At 39.7% G+C, this 19,270-nt stretch overlaps 2 protein-coding genes and 1 long non-coding RNA gene across 7 annotated transcripts in view; 2 read left to right on the top strand and 1 right to left on the bottom strand.

Moving 5' to 3' along the window:
* The window catches only part of LOC116983385 (probable peptidyl-tRNA hydrolase 2), a 30,272-nt gene extending 16,401 nt beyond the window's left edge, over nt 1-13,871 (top strand). For both annotated transcript variants that reach the window (XM_033037127.1, XM_033037126.1), the window contains 6 exons: nt 1,179-1,271; nt 3,636-3,701; nt 7,019-7,111; nt 8,710-8,810; nt 10,611-10,725; nt 12,008-13,871. In XM_033037127.1, coding sequence (XP_032893018.1) covers nt 1,194-1,271; nt 3,636-3,701; nt 7,019-7,111; nt 8,710-8,810; nt 10,611-10,725; nt 12,008-12,094 — 540 coding nt within the window. In that variant the 5' untranslated portion in view covers nt 1,179-1,193 and the 3' untranslated portion in view covers nt 12,095-13,871. The remainder of the gene's footprint in view (nt 1-1,178; nt 1,272-3,635; nt 3,702-7,018; nt 7,112-8,709; nt 8,811-10,610; nt 10,726-12,007) is intronic.
* A 2,120-nt stretch (nt 13,872-15,991) lies between these two features.
* LOC116983386 lies at nt 15,992-18,166 on the bottom strand. Its single transcript, XR_004414679.1, has 2 exons — nt 17,498-18,166; nt 15,992-16,670 (listed from the first exon to the last, which is right to left on the bottom strand). It is a non-coding gene; the product is annotated as an uncharacterized LOC116983386 (long non-coding RNA).
* A 219-nt stretch (nt 18,167-18,385) lies between these two features.
* setd5 (SET domain containing 5) overlaps nt 18,386-19,270 on the top strand; it is a 145,722-nt gene continuing 144,837 nt past the window's right edge. For 2 of the 4 annotated variants that reach the window (XM_033037121.1, XM_033037115.1), the window contains exon 1: nt 18,387-18,914. The gene's annotated coding sequence lies outside the window, so the exon portion shown is untranslated. Of the gene's footprint in view, nt 18,915-19,270 lie in introns of all 4 variants that reach the window. The other 2 variants (XM_033037122.1, XM_033037123.1) reach the window with 2 other exon arrangements.

The raw sequence follows: 19,270 nt of genomic DNA, 5'->3' as shown, positions 1-19,270 counted from the left end.
AGCACATCCTGAGCTGTTGCCCAAAGGCTCTTTGGCAGGGTCAGTACACATGGCATCACGACCAGGTTCTCAAACCCATTGCAGAAGCCATCAGCATGGGAATCAGTAGCTGCAGACGAGAACGCCCCACCACCCAAATGATCACCTTCGTGAAGGCCGGAGTGCAGCTGCCAAGAACCACAGCAGCCAGGAATCCATCAGGAATCCTGGCGACTGCGCAGGACTGGCAGCTTTCCGTAGACCTGGTGAAACAGCTGAAGTTCCCACAGCACATTGCCACGACCACCCTGAGGCCAGATATCCTCCTGGTCTCAGAGGCGACCAAAAACATCGTCTTGTTGGAACTGTCAGTGCCGTGGGAGGACCGTCTGGAGGAGGCCCACGAGAGGAAGATGGTCAAATATGAAGAGCTGGTCATAGACTGCCGCAAGCAGGGCTGGAAGGCAAGGTGTATGCCCATCGAGGTTGGCTGCAGAGGTTTTGCAGGGCAATCGCTCTACAAAGCCTTGAGTGCACTGGGCATAAACGGAGTGGCGAGGAGAAAGGCCATCAAGAACACCACAGAGGCAGCGAAGAAGGCCTCGAGATGGCTCTGGATCAGGAGAGGAGGTCCATGGGGAGGAGCGAATGACACCTGAACACAAGTCGTGGTCTGATCAACCACGGCTGGGTCGCCTGGGTGAGGGTGTCTGATGTTGAAAGACTCGAAAAACCCAATGACCCCAGTTTACATCACTGATGATGTGTTCAGGAGCATCTAGCGATGTATTTGTATCAATAACCTCCTATATTGTGGAAGGTAAGATGGAGATACTGGACCTCCCACAGGCTGTAAGTTTGAATTAAGGAGTTGGTGACTGATTGCATTATTGTGTTCTTTTCTACAGCAACCTGCTTTACCTGCCGAGCCATTGCATCAGTGTTTAAACTGTGTGTTATCTCCTCAGTATCTGAATCCTCAATACTGTCACTAATGCTCTGAGACTCACTTCCTGTACAATTTCTGCCTCCTTCTTGGTTTATGGATTATGTTGCAGGGGAACTGCTAATTTTAATTATGAAACGTGTTAATTTTGAAACAATGTACTGTAGTTTATAATCTGAGGAGGTAGGGATCAGTAGCAACACGTGATCTCTTTGCAAAGTATTTCATACGGTCTTTTTTTTTCTTTTTGAAGTTTCATGATTTAAAAATGGCAGAGACAGAAGTCAACACAGTGTTTCTGCAGCAACTGATGGAGTTGGGTATTTCTGAAGATAAAGCCAAGGAGGTTGGTGAAAGATTAATTGTATTCGCAGCAGAGAAAATTATAATTTGTTATCTTTTGTCTGTAGCTTCAAGATCTTCAATTTGATGTGTCCACTCTAATACTATTCTGCACTCCTTTTAATTTCTTCCTTTTCAATTACTTATTTGCTTCCAATTATCTTTTGTGGTTCTGCCTCACCGTTGCATTGTGTAGACAAAGTAAAAGTATTTTCAAGCGTGACCTTCATTCATGTTGTATCAATTGTGCGTCTATCTCATTTGGGCAGAAATCCATGCCTGGTTGCTTGTACTAATTACAAAGTACAAAAGCAGCAGTGGATTGTACTTGGCTTCTCATATTTGCTTCCATTTGGCATGTGACCAAGGGTGATTTTCTAAACTAAATCCAACTGTTCCTGATCCCTTACTTTTCTGGTTCCACTTGTCACCTACCAGCCTCTGGTCATGTTGCAGTTGTATAGGATGTTGGTGAGGCCACATTTAGAGTTCAGTTTTGATCACCATGTTATAGGAAAGATGTTGTGAAGCTTAAAAGGGTTCAGATAAAATTTACCAGGATATTGCCAGGACTTAAAGGACTGAGCTATAGGTCGAGCTGGCTAGAGCTTTATTCCTTGGAGCGCAGGAGGATGAGGGGTGATCTTATAGAGGTGTACAACATCATGAGAGGAAGAAATCGGGTAAACACACAGATTGTTTTGCCCAGAGGAGGGGAAAAGAACTAAGGACAGAAGGACAAAGAACAGAGGACAAAGGTTTATGGTGAGGGGAGAAAGATTTAATGGGAACCTGAGGGGTAAGTTTTTTACACAAAGGGTGGTGGGTGTATGGAACAATATGCCTGAGGAGGTAGTTGAGGCAGGTACTATTGCAACTTTTAAGAGACCTTTAGACAGGTACATGGATAGGGTAGGTTTAGAGGGATATGGACCGAAAGCAGGTAGGTGGGACTAATGTTGATGGGGCATGTTGGTAAGCATGGGCAAGTTGGGCCAAAGGGCCTGTTTCTACACTGTATGACGTGATGACTATCTCTTCTCTCCACCTCCTTCCCCACCTGGTTTCATGTGTCTAATCTCCCTTCATGTCTTTTTTTACATGTTTGGTGTGCATTTCTTTTGGGGTGATCTTATTATCATGACTTCCAACATTTATAATAATGGTGGTTAGCATGGCTCCAAATGTATTTAACAAAGCCCTTTATTAATCATTCTTTCCCATTTAAAATTCAGTACTGAACGTGTAAATATATTTTAATTGCACACCAATGAGGAGATTTTCCATTTATTCTTGACTGGCTTTTCCTTTCATTAAAATAAAGGAAAGGCTGTACTTGGATGAATGAAAATACTTAAACTGTATTAATCTTCGCTTTTGTTATACCAGTCAATTCGAATTATATTAACAATGCTTATTAACTTTTTATTCAAAATGCAGTAGCTAGTTGTAGTATAGAAATAGACCATTTGGCCTATTATGTGCATCGTGACCAAAAATTGATTGTTTAAATTAAGCTCAATTTCCAATTCTTGGTCTTTGGTCTTTAAGCTATGGTTTCATAATCTTCTTTATGATTATGTCTACATTATTTTAATGTTTGAATTATTGTGTTGTCATAACTTTTAAACATTCAGGGGAAAAAAATCTTGCCTCTTCTTGGTCTGAATAGGTGTGATGACATGAGATCCAGGTTGGTTCTGTTCTGCTTTCTTGCATTATGAATTGGTGCACCTCCTGACTGAAGCATTATCCACACTGATGTTTCAGTGAAGCACCAAGGAAGGTTTGCCAAGTTGGAGTTCTGTTTCACATGCAAAGCATTAAGTTGAGGTCCATGATATTTGATTAAGTTGGGTATAAAAATATAGTGGCTTTATTCATAGAAAACATGGGATGTTTTGCCACATCTTGGTCACATAATTCTGTAGTCAATGCCACAGTATAAATGGTTCTTCACTTTCAATTACTCTTTGAGAAATATACAGTGCAATTAGGTTGCCATTGATGATATTGACTGAGGGTTAAAGATAATTCATTGGTTGGGATGTCCTTTGATTTGCTCTGTGATATAATAATGTACAACATAAATAACAGTTTCTTCCTTTAAAAGAAAATTGATCTCCCTGCTACGCTTCCTTCCTGATCCGAGGTCATGTGTCTTTCTTTAGTGCCTCACCTAATTGTCTGAGTACATGTTTTAATAGTTTTAGAGGAAACTCTGACAGAGTGTTCCTGGTATTTCAAAAGTTTAAGTGTTTACTGCTGATCAAAGTGATTCTTTCTATGATCTCTCCCTACCATATATCATTGTATCATTTATGATGAGTCTTCAATTAACTAATCAATATATTTTGTCTGGTTACAGGCTCTGGTTAAAACTGGAAATCAATCCAGTGATTGTGCTGCTATGTTTTACTTCAGTGAGCTTGAAGTAAGTGTAATGTCTATGATGTCTCTCACAAGAGGTAGTGATTTCTTGATATATCTCTGCAATAACAGTGAATGTGATCTATTTTTATTTTTTTTAAACATACCGGTATGTGTTTTAATGTTTTACTGTCCAGCCAAGGCTCGGACAAAACGTGGTGGGTTTTGGCTTATTTTATTAACATGAGCCATTTTCAGCAAGGGAGATGCATCTTGCAATCAAGTTTATACATTATCTAATTTGTCTGAGTTTCAGAGAAGCATTAACTCACAATCAGATTATAAAAGAAATGCTTTATTGACATGCAAACTACACATTTTCATTTCTGTAAATTGGACAGCACTTTTAGTCATGATTTCCACAAGTAATGACAACAATGTGCCTGGTGCATCTTTCCTAATTGCTGACAAAAAAACTGCATCTAAAGGTTGTGACCTATCACCATTGTTGGTCACTCATAATTAAACAAGGAGCAGGTTGCACGGCATCAGAATCATTTATGATTTAGCAGTGCCTCCATTAGAATATCAGCTTTTATCTTTAGTTGTCCATATTGATTTTCATTTACTGCCCTATTGCACATAGCCAGCATTGAGAAGCTGCCGACTGAAAATGCGGTTCATGTCCTGGTGCTTGTAAAAGGGAGAAAAGCACAAGTGATTTCTTTAAATGAAATTGTTCTAGTTAGGCTGCTTTTTTTTTGTTTTTGTTTTCCGGGCTAATTTTGGGCGGTTTGTGCAAAATGTAACCCCCATTTATTGCACAGAAATCAGTGAAATATAATTTCAAGTTCAAGTTCCATTGACTCAGATTTGAGAATTGTTTGTGAAAATAGAGCAAAGGGGAAGCTATTGCACCAGCTTTCAGGATGTGTGAAAGTGTTCCTGCCACTATATTGCAGGCAAGTCCAGAGGCAACGACGGATACAAAGTAGACATGTGCATATGCAATCTATAATGATCCTGAAATGAGGTTTAAATTAGTGCCCCAATCTGGAATGTATTGCATACCTTAGGACTGAAAACTATAGGGACGATCCCAATTAAAAACTTAATATTTTTAACAACTTTATGTGTTTTAGATTTTAAATAAAAATCAAATAATCCTTTAGAAATCCTCCATTTGCTCCTTGAACTGCAGATCCATTTAAATATACTTTTCCTAGACACCATAATACTGCAGCATAACGCATGCAATTTATCATGTCATTGTTTATCTCATCGTGCCATGGCAGAAAATTAACTTGTGGTTTTTTCGGTTGGCATTACTTAAGCATTATGAGCAGTGGCAGATTCTGAGACTGTTCATCCTGCTTGTACAGCATCTGCATCCCCTCTGATTGGCACTATTTTATCTTTGCATTTTGGATTTTGTTTCCTGTGTGTCACAGCTCTCTGGCATGTTCGAAATGCTATCTTTCCACACCTTAAAATTCCCATGGGATGAGTTTTGAGGGTTTATTTGCAGTACAGAATTGATCTTTTTATTCAGTTTTTTATTTTTAACTCAATTTTGTTATTGTTTCCTGTACCACACAATTGTGATAAACAATATTGGGCTTTGTAAGACAGGCACATCTTACGTTCAGAATCGATATCCAAGCTTTAGATATTCATTAACCTTTGTCTTTGCTTTAAGTAAATCCCTACTGCGCAACACCCACGCTTCGAAATATTAATAAGTTATTGTGAGTCATGTTCACATGTTCTATTTTGAGCCCAGGATGTTCCATCAAGTGTACCTTTGTTGCCTTATTTTTTAATTTAAATTAATTTAGCACTGTTGAGATGAGACCTGACGTGAATCATTCAGTTGCTCCACTTTCAGAACTGGCTTACCCACAGAAGACATGTGGTGGAAGGATGTTATTCTAGCTGGAAGTCTGTGACCAGTGGTATCTGCAGCGATACATGTGGGAGTTTTTTTTACATCTATGTATATATATATATGACGTGAACGCAAATTTAGATGGGTTAGTTAATGCATTTGCACACTCCACAACAGTTGGAGTTGCAGACAGAAAAGAAAGCTGTCAAAAGATGCTTCAGATAGATCAGCAATGGATACGGGCAGAGAAATGGCAGATAGTTTAAACTGGGCAAGTAAGAGGTGTTGCTGTTTGAGAATTTGAATGTATGAGCAAAGTATAGAGTCAATGAGAGGATCCTTAAGAGCATTGTTGTACAAAAGAATCATGGGTCCAAGGTCATTGCTTCCTGAAATGGAAACACAAGTAGATGGAATGATAAAGAAGTTGTATGGTATGCTTGGCTTCATCAGTTGGGGCATTGAGTATGAGTCAGAAAGTTGTGTTGCAACTTTATAGGACTTTGGTTAGGCTGCATTGAGAGTATCGTGTGCAGTTCCAGATGCCCTGTTCGAGGAAGAATGTGCAGGTTTTGTAGAGGGTGCAGATGAGATTTACCAGGACGCTGCCTGGATTAGATGTGAAGGGAGGTTGGACAAACGATTTGATCTCTTCAGAGTACTGGAGGCTGAGGAAGTTGGAAGATCATATGCAGGCGGAAGATATTAGTTTAAATTGGCACCATGTTTGACACTAGCATTCTGGGCTGAAGGGCCTATTCCTGTGCTGGACTGTTCCGTTGGCAGTCTACAAGTGAATGCACAAAGAAGCCCTTAGCTTTTATTAATAACAGTAATTGCTGCCAACTTTTAGTAAGTGACATATTATTCTTGCAGAGAAAACAGTTAATGTTTCAAGACTGTGATCTTTCTTGTCTTTCCTAGCCTCAAAAGATATGCCATGCACTCATTAACAGGAAATGCTTTGCATCCTAGTAATCACTTTGACCAAAATTTGTATTTTTGAAATCACTATGCATTTTTCTTTAGCTTGTTGGTTATTAAATGTCCAAGAGAGGGCTTTTGAGATCTCCGGAGTGCTCAGCCAGCTGTGAATCATCTTCCTGCTGGACTCCTGGTGATCTAGCTAGACCCCACCATGCTGTGAATCCTTCTCAGCACCTGATGTGTAAATACCTATCAGAAATGTGATAATTATACAACTTTTGTACCACATCGTTAAGGATAATAGCCCCAATAACTACCTCATTTTCTTTGAGACAGCTGATCCCCTACCCAAATAGCTCCAGCTGCTATTGGTTCTGTACCCATCCTGGTTTGTTGTTAAATCCTGAAAGATAACTGTTAACGTTTAGTGTTCAAACCAAATATACGTTCGTTCAGTGTCAAAAATCTTTAATTGCAATACTTCAATTGATTAATTGAATTCAAATGAAAAAATTAATTGCCAGAGTTAGAAATTAATCTGTTTTTTCCTATATTTTAATCTTTAGATGTTTCCTGGGCTTGAAGCTAATGAGTCCTTGAATGATGAGTACAAGATGGTACTTGTTGTGAACATGGAATTGACCATGGGAATCGGAAAGGTATTGTATTTATGACTGCTTCGTCACAGAGGAACAGCATGGACCAGATTAAAATAAACTTGCAATTAATTGAAATCATACTTGAGAATCTTAATTGTATATAGTAAACAATTTTAATTCAAATTGTGCATGGACCCTGAGATGGGATCTGGGGAATAAATACTGCGTTTGTTTCCTTGGAGTCTGTAATAGAAGTGGTGATGAATTCAGTAGGCTGGTCACAAGGTTGCCTTGGGAATAAGGGTTTAGATGCAAAATAAATTGAACCCTTATACTTTTCTCCTCCTCGTACAAAATAGTGGCTATTGTTGGTTAGAAGCATTACAGATTGGTTGAAATAATACATTTTATTTGCGATTATTAAACATGAAACATAGATTATCATAACACCAGTCTAATTTATTGTGTTACATTGTTTTTATTACAACTATGATACAGAATTTCTTAACCTGAATATAAAAGTGATATATCCCATTAAAAAATGTGATGTTTACAGCCTTTAAAAAAAAAAACCACATGTAGATTTATTTTTCATTTATTTTATTCACCCATCGAAGATGATAAAAATACTTTGTGTGGAAATATAGAAACATTCAGAGAGATGATATGTTAATGATGATTACACAATGTTTAATTTCAACTTCTCAGCAAAAAAAAAAGCAGCCCACATTTGCATGCAGCAAGACCAGACGATATTCAAGCATGGGCTGATAATGTAGCAGATAAAATGTGTGCCAATAAAGTACCAGACAATGACTGTCTCCAATAACAGAGAATGTAACTCCTTGATGTTATGACATCTTCATTTGCAAGTCATTCACCAACAATATGCTAGGGGTCACATTGGGGTGCATCGTATTCAAATTAAGTACTGTACAGAATTAACGGTATTACCCCTGCCTTTGCTCCCCCAACATTACAACACCCATTAGAAGACTGCTGTAATTTCATGAATGCAATCACCTTGATTGGCTGCTTAGTTGCAGTGTTTTTTGAGAAATACCTGGACCAAACTGCTTCAGTGCTGAAATTCAGAATTTTCCCGTTAAGATCTGTAATCGTGAAGATTGTTTGTAGGCTAATTGGCCTCTAAATTACCCCTAGTGTGGAGAGTGGGATAACATAGAACTAGTGTGAACGGCTGATCAGTGGTCAGCAAGGACTTGACTGGCTGAAGGGCCTGTTTCCATGCTGTATTTCTAAACTGGACAGGTGGAGTCTGTGACACGGTCACTTATCAAATAGCAGGATTGTGAGGAAATTGAGAAAGGAGTCGTGAAAAGTACAACCTTGCATGCTTTATGTTGCATATTTACTTGACGTATTAGAATATCTTTGAATAGATAGTCATAGAGTCTTACCGCGTGGCAACAGGCCCTTCGGCCCAACATATCCCATCTACACTCGTCCCACCTGCCTGCATTTAGCCCAGATCTCTCTAAACCTGTCCTAGCCATGAAACTGTCTAAATGTTTCTTTACATTTTCTTATGGTATTTAGAATGGTGTTGGATGTTTAAATATGAGCTGTACTGTGACACTGTTTACCAAAGATCCTAGAGGAGCTCTTTATAATCTTTGCTGTTTACAATGTTGCAGGTTGCAGCACAGGTGGCGCACGCTGCTTTGGGCTTGTATCAGATGATGATGGAGGAGTCGGACAGATGGCAGACGACGCTGAGAATATGGGACGACGATGGGTGAGTTTTGCTGGGAAAGGCTGCATCATATGTACACTTGTATAGAAACGATTGTGCATAATACTGAGATGGGAAGACTGGAGATTGGTAAAATATAATTGTTTCAATAAATGACCAATTAGGAATGTACTGTCAAATTGCTCAAGTTTTGAATTGGGTCGTGACAAACAATATCTGTAAAATTAAATATACGCCAGGAGCTTGGGATGCACAAAATACTATTTAAATTATATTGCCTGTTCACGATAAATCCAAATTGAGCACTCTTCCATTATTAATGCAGGCTTCCGCATCTGTCACTAGAGGGCTTTTTGAAATAATTGAAGCCAATAAAAGGAGAGGCAAATGGCAGGCATCAGTCTCGAATGTTGATGGGTTCCTGACTAAACTGTCAGACTTCCCATTTATTTTCTGCAAATTAGATTCATGTGACAATTCTGTTTTTGGTATTGTTGCAGTTTGACTAAACTCTGCTACTTGTACATGATTGATTCCAAGGGACAATAAGCTGCTAACAACTACTGTATGTTGCATAACTCCACAGCTGCTGTGCCATATTCAAGTTGGAGAGTTGTAGTTACTCCCTTTCTAACTTATTACTCGAGTATGAACCCACTTGTATTCGGTGATCAGTTATTAACTCAAACCCATGGTGTCTTCATCTCCTTTCTGGAAAGGAATCTCTCGTGACAGGAGATGAGAGATGAACATGAGTTGCTATGTAACAAGGTGATTGATGCTCGAAGGTCAAGGAAGAGAAATCGGGGACGCCGGCTATTTTCTATAGCTAATGACCATAATAAAAAATCTATTCCTTAACATTATATATACCACAGCTTTGTATTTTGAAATTTTTACCTGCTGTTCACAAGAGAATTGACAGATTTCAGTTTTTAATTTGAGAGAAATTTTATCCCTCGTATTATTATAAATGCAGCTATCTGCTTCCACCACAGCACTGGCAGGTGTTCCAGGCACCCACCACTATTGTTTAAAAAAAAAAAAAACTTGCTACAAATCTCCTTTAAATGTCCCCCCTCTCATCTTAACCCGTGCCCTCTATTTGACATTTCCATCTGGGAAATAGATGCCGATTATCGACTCCATTGATATCTCGCAATTTAATATACTCCTGTCAGGTCTTCCCTCAACCTCCGACACGCCAGAGAAAACAATCTAGAGACTCGGACCCAGATATTCCTTTTGTACATCAATGCTGTTAAGGGCCTTGCCATTAATTCCTTATACATCTCCTTCCTTATACATTCCCTTTGCATTTTACCCCCCAAAGTGCAACACATCACAGTTGCCGTGGACAAAGTCAAGCTGGTCCCAAATTATCCTATCCTCTTGCAAATACAAGTAAATCCTGCACCGAAGAACCCTCTCCAGTAGCTTCTCTACCATTGTGGTGAGGCTCACTGGATAATAATTCCCTGGATTGGCACTCCTTAAACAAAGGAACACCATTGGCTACTCTCCCATCCTCCGGGACCTCTCCTGTGGCTAGAGAAGATACAAAGATATTTGTCTTGGCCCTTATAATCTCTCTTGGATTTCTCAATAACCCAGAATATTTCAATCGGGCTCCGGGAATTTATCCACCTCAATCATTTTCAAGAGACCGAACGCAATCACCATCTTGATCTCACACTGTCCAAGCAAATTAGTATTCCCTATACTGATCTTGCTGTTCACCATATCTTCCTTCTAGGTGAATGATGATACAAAGTGCTCATGTATACCTCGCCTACATCCCACTAACTTATAAATAAATTAGCTGAATATCTTTTGTTTTAGAGGCAAGAAGATTGTATTGAAGGGAATGAACACTGGGCATCTCCTGGAGTTACAAGATCTGGCATGTCGACAGAAGCTACCAAATTACTTGGTACAAGATGCAGGAAGGACACAGGTAAACCTTTGAGTATAAAATTAACGTTCGGCTATAAAAATTAAACGTTAGATTGAACACGCGCTTTTTAACGTGGCTATTGATTGAAAACTGGATTGGTTCCACTTTTGTGAATAACTCGTCTTGATGTATGAGATTCAATAGTGAGTGATAGATTTTTGTGTCACTAAACGATCCCTCGCAAGTCAGCCCTTGCCTAGAAAGTTGCATCCACCAGACAACACTGAACGAAAGGTTGTGGGTCGATGACACCTTGGATCCTCTAAAATGTAAAGACACTGAAAAATAATATAGTGCCATCTTGGCTGAAACCAACAATTTAATTTTTATAAATCAGGCATTGAAGTGCTAAACCTGCACTGTTACAAATTTTCACTCACTGGGATTGGCCTATGTTGGACGCGTTTTTCTAATTGGCAGAAATGACTGATGGCCATTTCAGTAAGATCAGAAGGACCTAGGGGCTCATGAATGCAGAAAAGCAGATTAATAAATCAGTTGGACACAAAAATCTAGAGTAACAGGCAGCATCTCTGGAGAGAAGGAATGGATGATGTTTTGGGTTGAGACCCTTTAATGAGTGAGGAATAATTCCTGTCAATTGTCTAGGTATGGAAGCAAGGAAGCAAAAGTTATACAATTCTACAAATATTAGTTGACATGGCTAGATAAATGTATGAAATTCTGGTTCCATTACAGGAAGGATATGACAGCATCAGGAAGGGTTCAGAGAAAAATTGAAGATGTTGTCAGGGATTTGGAAATTAAAAACATTGATACTAATCGTAGACCCGTGAGGCTTGAGATGTTCTATATACAATATGGGGACATTTATGCAGAGATATAAATTTGTATGCCCAAGGTGGAGTGAATGGCAAAGATCATTTTCTTCACCAGCAAGGCCTGCAATTACAGAGCATTGATTAAGTTAATTGGAGGAACTTGAGGAAAATTTTCATCATCCATGGAAAGGTGGGGATTTGCGATGTTTTGCCAGAAAGGGTGACAGCAGCATGGATCTTCACATTTTAAATGTACCTGAAACTGCTGTCACCTGTAAGAACATAGAAAGCTGAAAAGTTATCTTGCAACTAGATTAGACAAGGGCCAAATAGTTATTATCTATGCTTTAAACCTTTTTGTTTCTATATCCAAGGGTGATAAGGAGCAATGTAATCTTACTCCAGTATTGCAATGGCTGTTTAAAAGGGAGAGGCATTTCTTAATCCAAATTGTTATGGGTATGCTTTTATCGTGAATATTCCTTTTTTTTAAACTTTAGATTGCAGCTGGATCCCGCACAGTCTTGGCAATCATGGGCGACGAGAAGTTGGTCAATCAGATAACAGGGAGTCTCCCATTGTTGTGACATTAACAACTAACACTGGCTTCTACAGAAATGGTGACTGGAAGAATAAAGAAAAAGACATTGAATGATAATAGCTGGAAACCCTGCATGATGAACAGATACATTCTTGCTGCCGTATAATTTGAATCTTAAATTTTAAGTATTATTGCTGTTGTGCTGATGTTTGAAGGTTAGTATTCGGCCTTCCAAACAAAATATCACCTTTTGGTTCAACGGTATTATGTTTGAAATACTGTCAATTTTCAAAATCATTTGGACTGAATGCTACATAGGACAAAGGACATTTGTGAAGGAAAAGAAACTGATATTCGGCAAGCAGCTGGAGTTGTCTTTCATTGATGCGGGCAATAATAGCAGATTAATGGTTAAGCTTCCGGATAGATGGTGATCAGTAATCCTGATCTTTTCATGCTGAATCAGAATGTTTCCGCTTAATGGTTCAGGATGTACGAAATTATGAATAACATAAAATAATTCAAATGAATGTGAAGGAAATGTGCCGCCTGCAAAATTTGGGCATTGAACAAGCATTTATTGAATGGTCATGTACTAACTATGGTCCAGTTATACCACAACTTAGCTGGTACCTGTGATATTCCAGTTAAGTGGTTTTTATAAATTATTCTGGTCCTGCTATGAGATTTCCAACTGTCAGTGAGGTTGGTCAATCTCAGTGCACCAGGAATCATTACCATGTTAAGTATGTTTTGGATTTTGTCATTTAAAATGTATTAATTATTTCAAATTAAAGTTTTTAAGTTATGTTCTTCTGATGGATATATTTAACTGCAATGTTGGTTCAGTTATTATCTCTCACCATACACACAACTCTTCACTGATTCCTCACTACAAAAAATAGTATTTCTTTCTTGAAAGTTGATTTGGCCTTCTGTTGATGACATTGGCTCTACATTAGCTTAACCAAGGAATTGCTGAGTTACCAGTACCAATGGGCACGCACAATAACTGTTATGGGTACTTGTGTACAGTCAGCAACTGGTAATAAAGCTAATGTCATATTCTGCCTTCTCTAAATATATACATGGTTCAGCACTAATTTGAACCACGAATAATAGCTTTCGCTTGGCTAGGTGTGCGCTTCTTCCAAAAGTGTCATTGAGAATATGCACCATTTGTGATGGTCTGTACTCCAGGCAAATGCTCCACTTACTTTGCTCCAGATGGCAATGTTACAGTGCACTTGGAATAGATTGCAACTTTGGGAAGAAGTACAGGTCTGTCTCTCAGCTAAATTGGTAACATAAAAAGCATTAGTTCTGAAAATAGCATTCAGAATTCCAACAGTCATATCGAACTAAGATGAAATCATCTTGTGTGGTCAAGTACTATGAAGCTGTGCATTTTAAAACTATGTATTGTATACATTATGGTTGCATGTATGACCCTTCCTGGAATGTTTAGCAGAGGCCTGCTTTATATCCAGCCTCATTTTTCAGAAAATGAATTAAATCTTCATTTGACATTTTACCACTTCCAAATGATTAGGCGTGCCCCATTTATTTAAATTGTGATATAGGAAATGTATCAATGAATTTGTAAAACTCTACAATGTTCAATGAGATAAAATTATTATTTAATAAACAATGGCAAGTCATGCAAGTGTTTATGCCCATTTATGAAGGGACAAATATAATCCTGTCCAGACAACTTTGCAAATTTGTAGAAAGGCTTGAGCACACACCTTACTGATGCATGCGAGTGCCATCATTGAACCGACGTTAAGAGCAAACCAAAACATTAATATCAGTTAACCAGCTTACACTGTTTCCAGTTCATTATTGCTAAAATTAATTGTCTTGGTTAACCTGCTCAGCATAACTGGCAACTGTGCAATTAGTAGTGGAATACATTTCATATTTAGGCACAACCAAAACACACTGTGTCATTGGGGATCTTGTACACTGCCACAGAATACTTTTCTGTCACATAGCCATGCAACTAAATGGCTAACTCCATTTCAATTGAGTGGCTCCTTATGCTGGCCCATGTTGTTACATCACTCATTTGCATCCTCTGGAATATGCAACATAATCATAAGCAACAGTTTATTTTTATTTAGCGAATGCAAAGTCCTTTAGCCAAGCAGTTGCCTCTTGATCTGCTGTATGAAGGGTGACAAGTCCTCCTTTGAGTCTTTGTTGAGGGCATGCTTCAATGATGTGTTGCATTGTTTGCTGCTCTCCACAAGCACACCATGGGGTTGGACTGCTGCCCCATTTGTGAAGGCTGGCCAAGCAGGGGCCATGTCCAGTCCTGAATCTATTCAGCGTCGTCCACTGCTTCCTTGGGAGATTGGTGCCAGGGACCGGTAGGGTGGGGTCTGACACCAGATGTTTATTTGGGACGTCCTTGGACTCCCATTCCCATAAGCAACAGTAAATATATCCCATTGGGTGTTTAAAATTAAACCAGCCTTTCTGTTGGGCAAAAAAAAGCCATTGTCTGTGCTGTGGATATGAATCTATGAACCATTTGGAAAAACTGGGCTGTTTGTAATGTAGGGAATAAATATTTCAGTATTGACTATTAATTATCCCTGGTTTTAACTTCCATCTGTGCCAATGGACACCTCAACAGGTTGAATACCATGACTGTTCTGCTCCACAAATGAAATGTGCTCGGTGATACAAACTACAATTCTGGTCATAACTGTAGAGTCATGAAACATTATTAACTTGCTCATTGACTTCTGAGGCCAGGAGATACCCAAGTCTTTTCACTTGGCATTTCGAGAATTATTGAATTAATCGACAGACTGCACAGCAGTTTGTGAGTTTTTAATATAATGTGAAGTTATATCAAAAACTGAATTAAGATATTTTATTAACTCGGCAGTCTCACAATGTAAAATATCAAGTTAATCCTATGAGTAAAGTGGTGACACTAATCAAACTGTTGTCAGCAGTGTGATGGTGGCATTTTAGCAGTTCCATGATCAAAATGTACTCTTGGGCCAAATAAATTGTGCAGATTACATAAATCAGGCAGGGCAAACTAAAGAAAATGGGACAAGGGTAAAGATTGTGGTAAAACAATATTAATTAAATATGCAATAGGCACAAATGCTGTGGCCAATCAGAAAAACAGAATGATGAACAGCAATTCCTCATTCCCACAACTGTTTCTGCTTTTGTTCAAGGACATGTACTGACAAGAAATTAAAACCAGGACTAGCTGGTGTAAACTGGTTTTGCATCTAGAAGTCTCAACGTGTTTACTTCTATAGCAGAACACAGTATATTTCTGTTATTTATCTTGCTTTTTGTTTGTCATAAAAGGCAATAATTTTACTACATAACATCTGGAATAGAAACCTTAGTGTATGTATCTTCATGGAATGTCTGTTCATATTTGGGTGGCTAAGTGTGACTCACCCACAACTATCTAGCCTAGTTGCCATGACAGTATTGTGTTCAATCGCCTGGCTATTGTGCTTCACTATTATGCAAAGTGAAATAATGTAAAGCTGGAACAACTGCATCTGCAGTCAAAGAATATAATGCATTGTTGAACCATGTTTTTGAATTGCAATCATATATGGAGAGGCTAAGCAAGGAACCATTTGATTTTCCATCAATGCGATTGTTGTGGGAGTGATTGGACAAAAATGCAGGCAACTATGTATTTCCAGAATCCTTGAGAGTAGATTCAAATATTTAAGGGAAACAAGGATTTATTATATATTTTTAAATGAATAGAACTGTTACTATAGTTTTTCCAACTGGAAGACTACATTCCAATTGTGCCTTTCAGTTTAATTTTCAGACATACAATTTCAAAGAGAAATGCAATGACAGGCAAAATTCCAAGCAAATAGTATTGTTTAGAAAGCATTATCAAAAACTACCAAGTAAACAGTAAACAGAAAATGGTTAATTGTCACTATAGATTTAGGTTTTAATATATTTAAATCTGTATCCAATCCTTAAACTACTTGCTCGAAAATTACACAATGCTTCCATTAGGAAAAAGAATGCCTAGTACATTACAAAACACTCACATCATCAGGGAGTGCCCAGCATCTAAGATTATAATTTTTCCAAACAACATTCATGTTTCAAAAGGCTCAATCAGATGGGCATGACACAGGGGTACACACAAGATGTAGACTGGTGTAAGATGTGTTGGACAAAGATTAGTTCATCATTTGTGGATGTTTAACATCAGCTGGGATTTTAAAAGGCCCTAGAATACAACAAAACATTTGACTTTAAGATGTTCACACTTGAATCAGCTCCCTTATACAAGCTTGCTGTAATATTAAATAAAATATGTAAAGTCTTTATGATGCTTCCCCTGCACCTAATATTTTATTATTACTGGAAATGGAATTTAACATTGGAATATTCCTCCTGTTGTGAAATACATCAGTGGAGATAACGAGCCTTTCTGATCATGGGCAAGTAAGACCAATTTTCTTCAAAACAAATGATTCCTCGTGAAAACTGGGCCAACTCATGGGAATTTCGACATATCAACTAAATATACTGCTTCAAAAGCAAAATCGTTTGCACTTTGGCACTGCAGCTGGTGTACAGGAAGCCATTTCGCAGGCCTGCAATATGCACAAATGATTTAAATAAATTAATGTTCACGTTTGATCGGCCTGTTTGAACAAATTCGACGCAAAGGCAAATACATAATCCATTCTGCAACGGGCCATCTTCTTAAAGTGATCTATTAACAGAAAGGTAAACGTAGAGGCGACTGATAATTATCAATGCTCCAAGCCTTGAAAAAGGTTTGCCAAAAATAACTAATCCTAATCAACTGTACCTTAAACCACAGCAGAAAACCAGATCTCTCTCTCCCATTATTTTGTTCACAGACCCATTTTATAAAAATCAATTTACCAATTCACCATGAATATAACAACGAGTGCTCTGCCAAGCCTATGGGGGCTGAGTAATCATGTTGGTTATTCTACTTGGTGGGAGAAACTGAGTGGTATTCAGATACTGCTGGTTCTCGTTCACACATCACCATCCCACATTTTTACTTTGGTGCATTGTGTCAAACATGAGACAATGTACAATCGCGTCCCGGTCCGATTTCTAATCGCGTCCCGGTCCGATTTCTATCTAGAGGGTTAATTGGGGGAGGGGAGTAGAGGGAAGGGAAGGGTGAAGGGGGGCAGGAGGCCGTGCCTGTGGGGTGGCCGACAACCCGAGTGGGTGTTGTCCGCCGATGAGATGACTCGTGTAACGAAGGGCGCCGGGGCAAGCGGACATGACGAGGCAGCTCCCGCATCCGTCCCGGACATCGGCAAACAAAACCTCAACACTTTAAGTAGAAAGGAACAAAAACAAAAGGAAAGGGGTGAAATTAAGTCTTGGGACCAAAAGAATCCACCGTGAAAAACCGAAGAGATAACTTACATACCGGACAAAAGAACCGCGAGTGGTTGAGCAGCGAGCAGCACCCGGGCTCCACCTTAGGTGGGGCGGGCTCCCGCCGGCGCCATTTTGTCCTGTAAATAAAGCCAACATTTCGCCTCGCAATGTTTTAAGTTTTATTGTTTTCGACGCCAAATCCAACACACTTTTAAACTGCAAGATTAACCGTACATTTTCTGTTTCTTAAAAAAATATGTACACAGAAATCCAACGAGCGTCTGGCTATCTGCGCTCCGCATTACCGAACCGGTCAGGCTTTTATTTTATTTTTCATTGGAAAAAAAAGGTGTTTGTTTTTTTTATAATCCACACCGGCAATGAACAATCCGTGAATAGCTGAGCAATAAAAAAAAAAAAATAGGCGTCTTTTGATCCCGGTGTTTTTGTGGGTACTGAGAATCCACTGGACGTGTCTTTAACCATGTCCTCCCCGCACACTGCCTTGTGCCGTCTCACTCCCTCTCGCCTTCCACGCGAATCCGCCGATCAAACAAGCCCCGCCCATGCAGAGGAGGGTGGGGCGTGTGTGGACTGGCAGACCCACTCGTCCGCTTGATTGGCATTTCCATCAGCCAGTCAGAGGCGGGGGAAGTTGAGACCGTGGCGGCGTTGCTTTGAGATTGTCCAATAGGCGAGTGGGGCGGGAGTTGGACTCGGCTGACCCGCGCGAAGCCTCCACTCGTCTCCCCGCCCCGGCTGGGAGAGGAGACGGTGGAGGAGGATCTTGTGGCCGTCTTCCCGGCCAGCCCCTGCACCTGGGCTTGGGGAAACCCCGTGTCTTTTGTCAGGGCGGCCCGCCATTTCCGAGCGAGTGGTGGGGGCGGGGGGGAGGAAGGGATGGGGAATGGATGGATGGGGGAGGGGCTGCGGAAGCAACGGCGGCTGCAGCTGCATCGGCTCACAGACCGAGGCCGGTGTCGGCAAAGCAAGAGTCGGCCCCCAGCTACAAATAGACGGAATAGTCTCGTGATACGTGATACGAATGGTTACCTGACGGGGGGAGGGAGGAGGGGGGGGGGGGAAGAAAGTCGCAAAAATAACAACAAACCCTATCCCGCCTGGACCAAGTTTTTATTTTCGTTTTAAGAAAAAAGCCTGTTTGAAAATCGAGAACTTTATCAACAACCTGCAAATTCCGCCCCCTCTTCCTCAGCAACCCCCATGTTCTTTTTTCCCCACCCCTAGAAACGTCAGAGAGAAGATGTAAAAAGGTTCGGTCGGTGACCTCAGGAAAGCCCGAGGCTCGGCTTAAGGCCTGGTTGGATGAATCCTGAGCTTTTTAACAATAACACAAAAAATAAACACACAAGGAAGGAAAGAGAGTGTGAGAGAGAGGAAAAACAGAACATTAGAAGAGGGGAGAAGGCAGTCCTATTCAGAAACGATTATTGAGAGAGAAATCGGTGAGTTTTCCTGTTTATAATTAGGTTGCCAAGAAATTTGATGGGTTTTATTGGTGTGGGTGTTGGTGCTTACACGGTGAACACTGCGCACTTTGAAATATATATATATACGAAATCATTTAAAACCGATTTTCAAACTCCTTTTCCATTTTAGTCTTCGATAATTACGTTTAGAAGGATAAATGAGTAAGCAAATGTGTATTTTGGCAGATTTATTCCACCTCGTGCAACTTAATCTCTAGTATTTTCTTCATTAGAAAACAAAATGAAAAGCCCCAGGGTAGCACTCAGTTAGGAGACATCCGATTCTGAGATCTGTTCAGGTATCTCTACCCCTCAATACATCATCTGCATTC

This window comes from Amblyraja radiata, chromosome 18, assembly GCF_010909765.2.
Source record: "Amblyraja radiata isolate CabotCenter1 chromosome 18, sAmbRad1.1.pri, whole genome shotgun sequence".
Taxonomy (NCBI): Eukaryota; Metazoa; Chordata; class Chondrichthyes; order Rajiformes; family Rajidae; genus Amblyraja; species Amblyraja radiata.
This window is presented reverse-complemented; position numbering and strand designations above follow the sequence as displayed.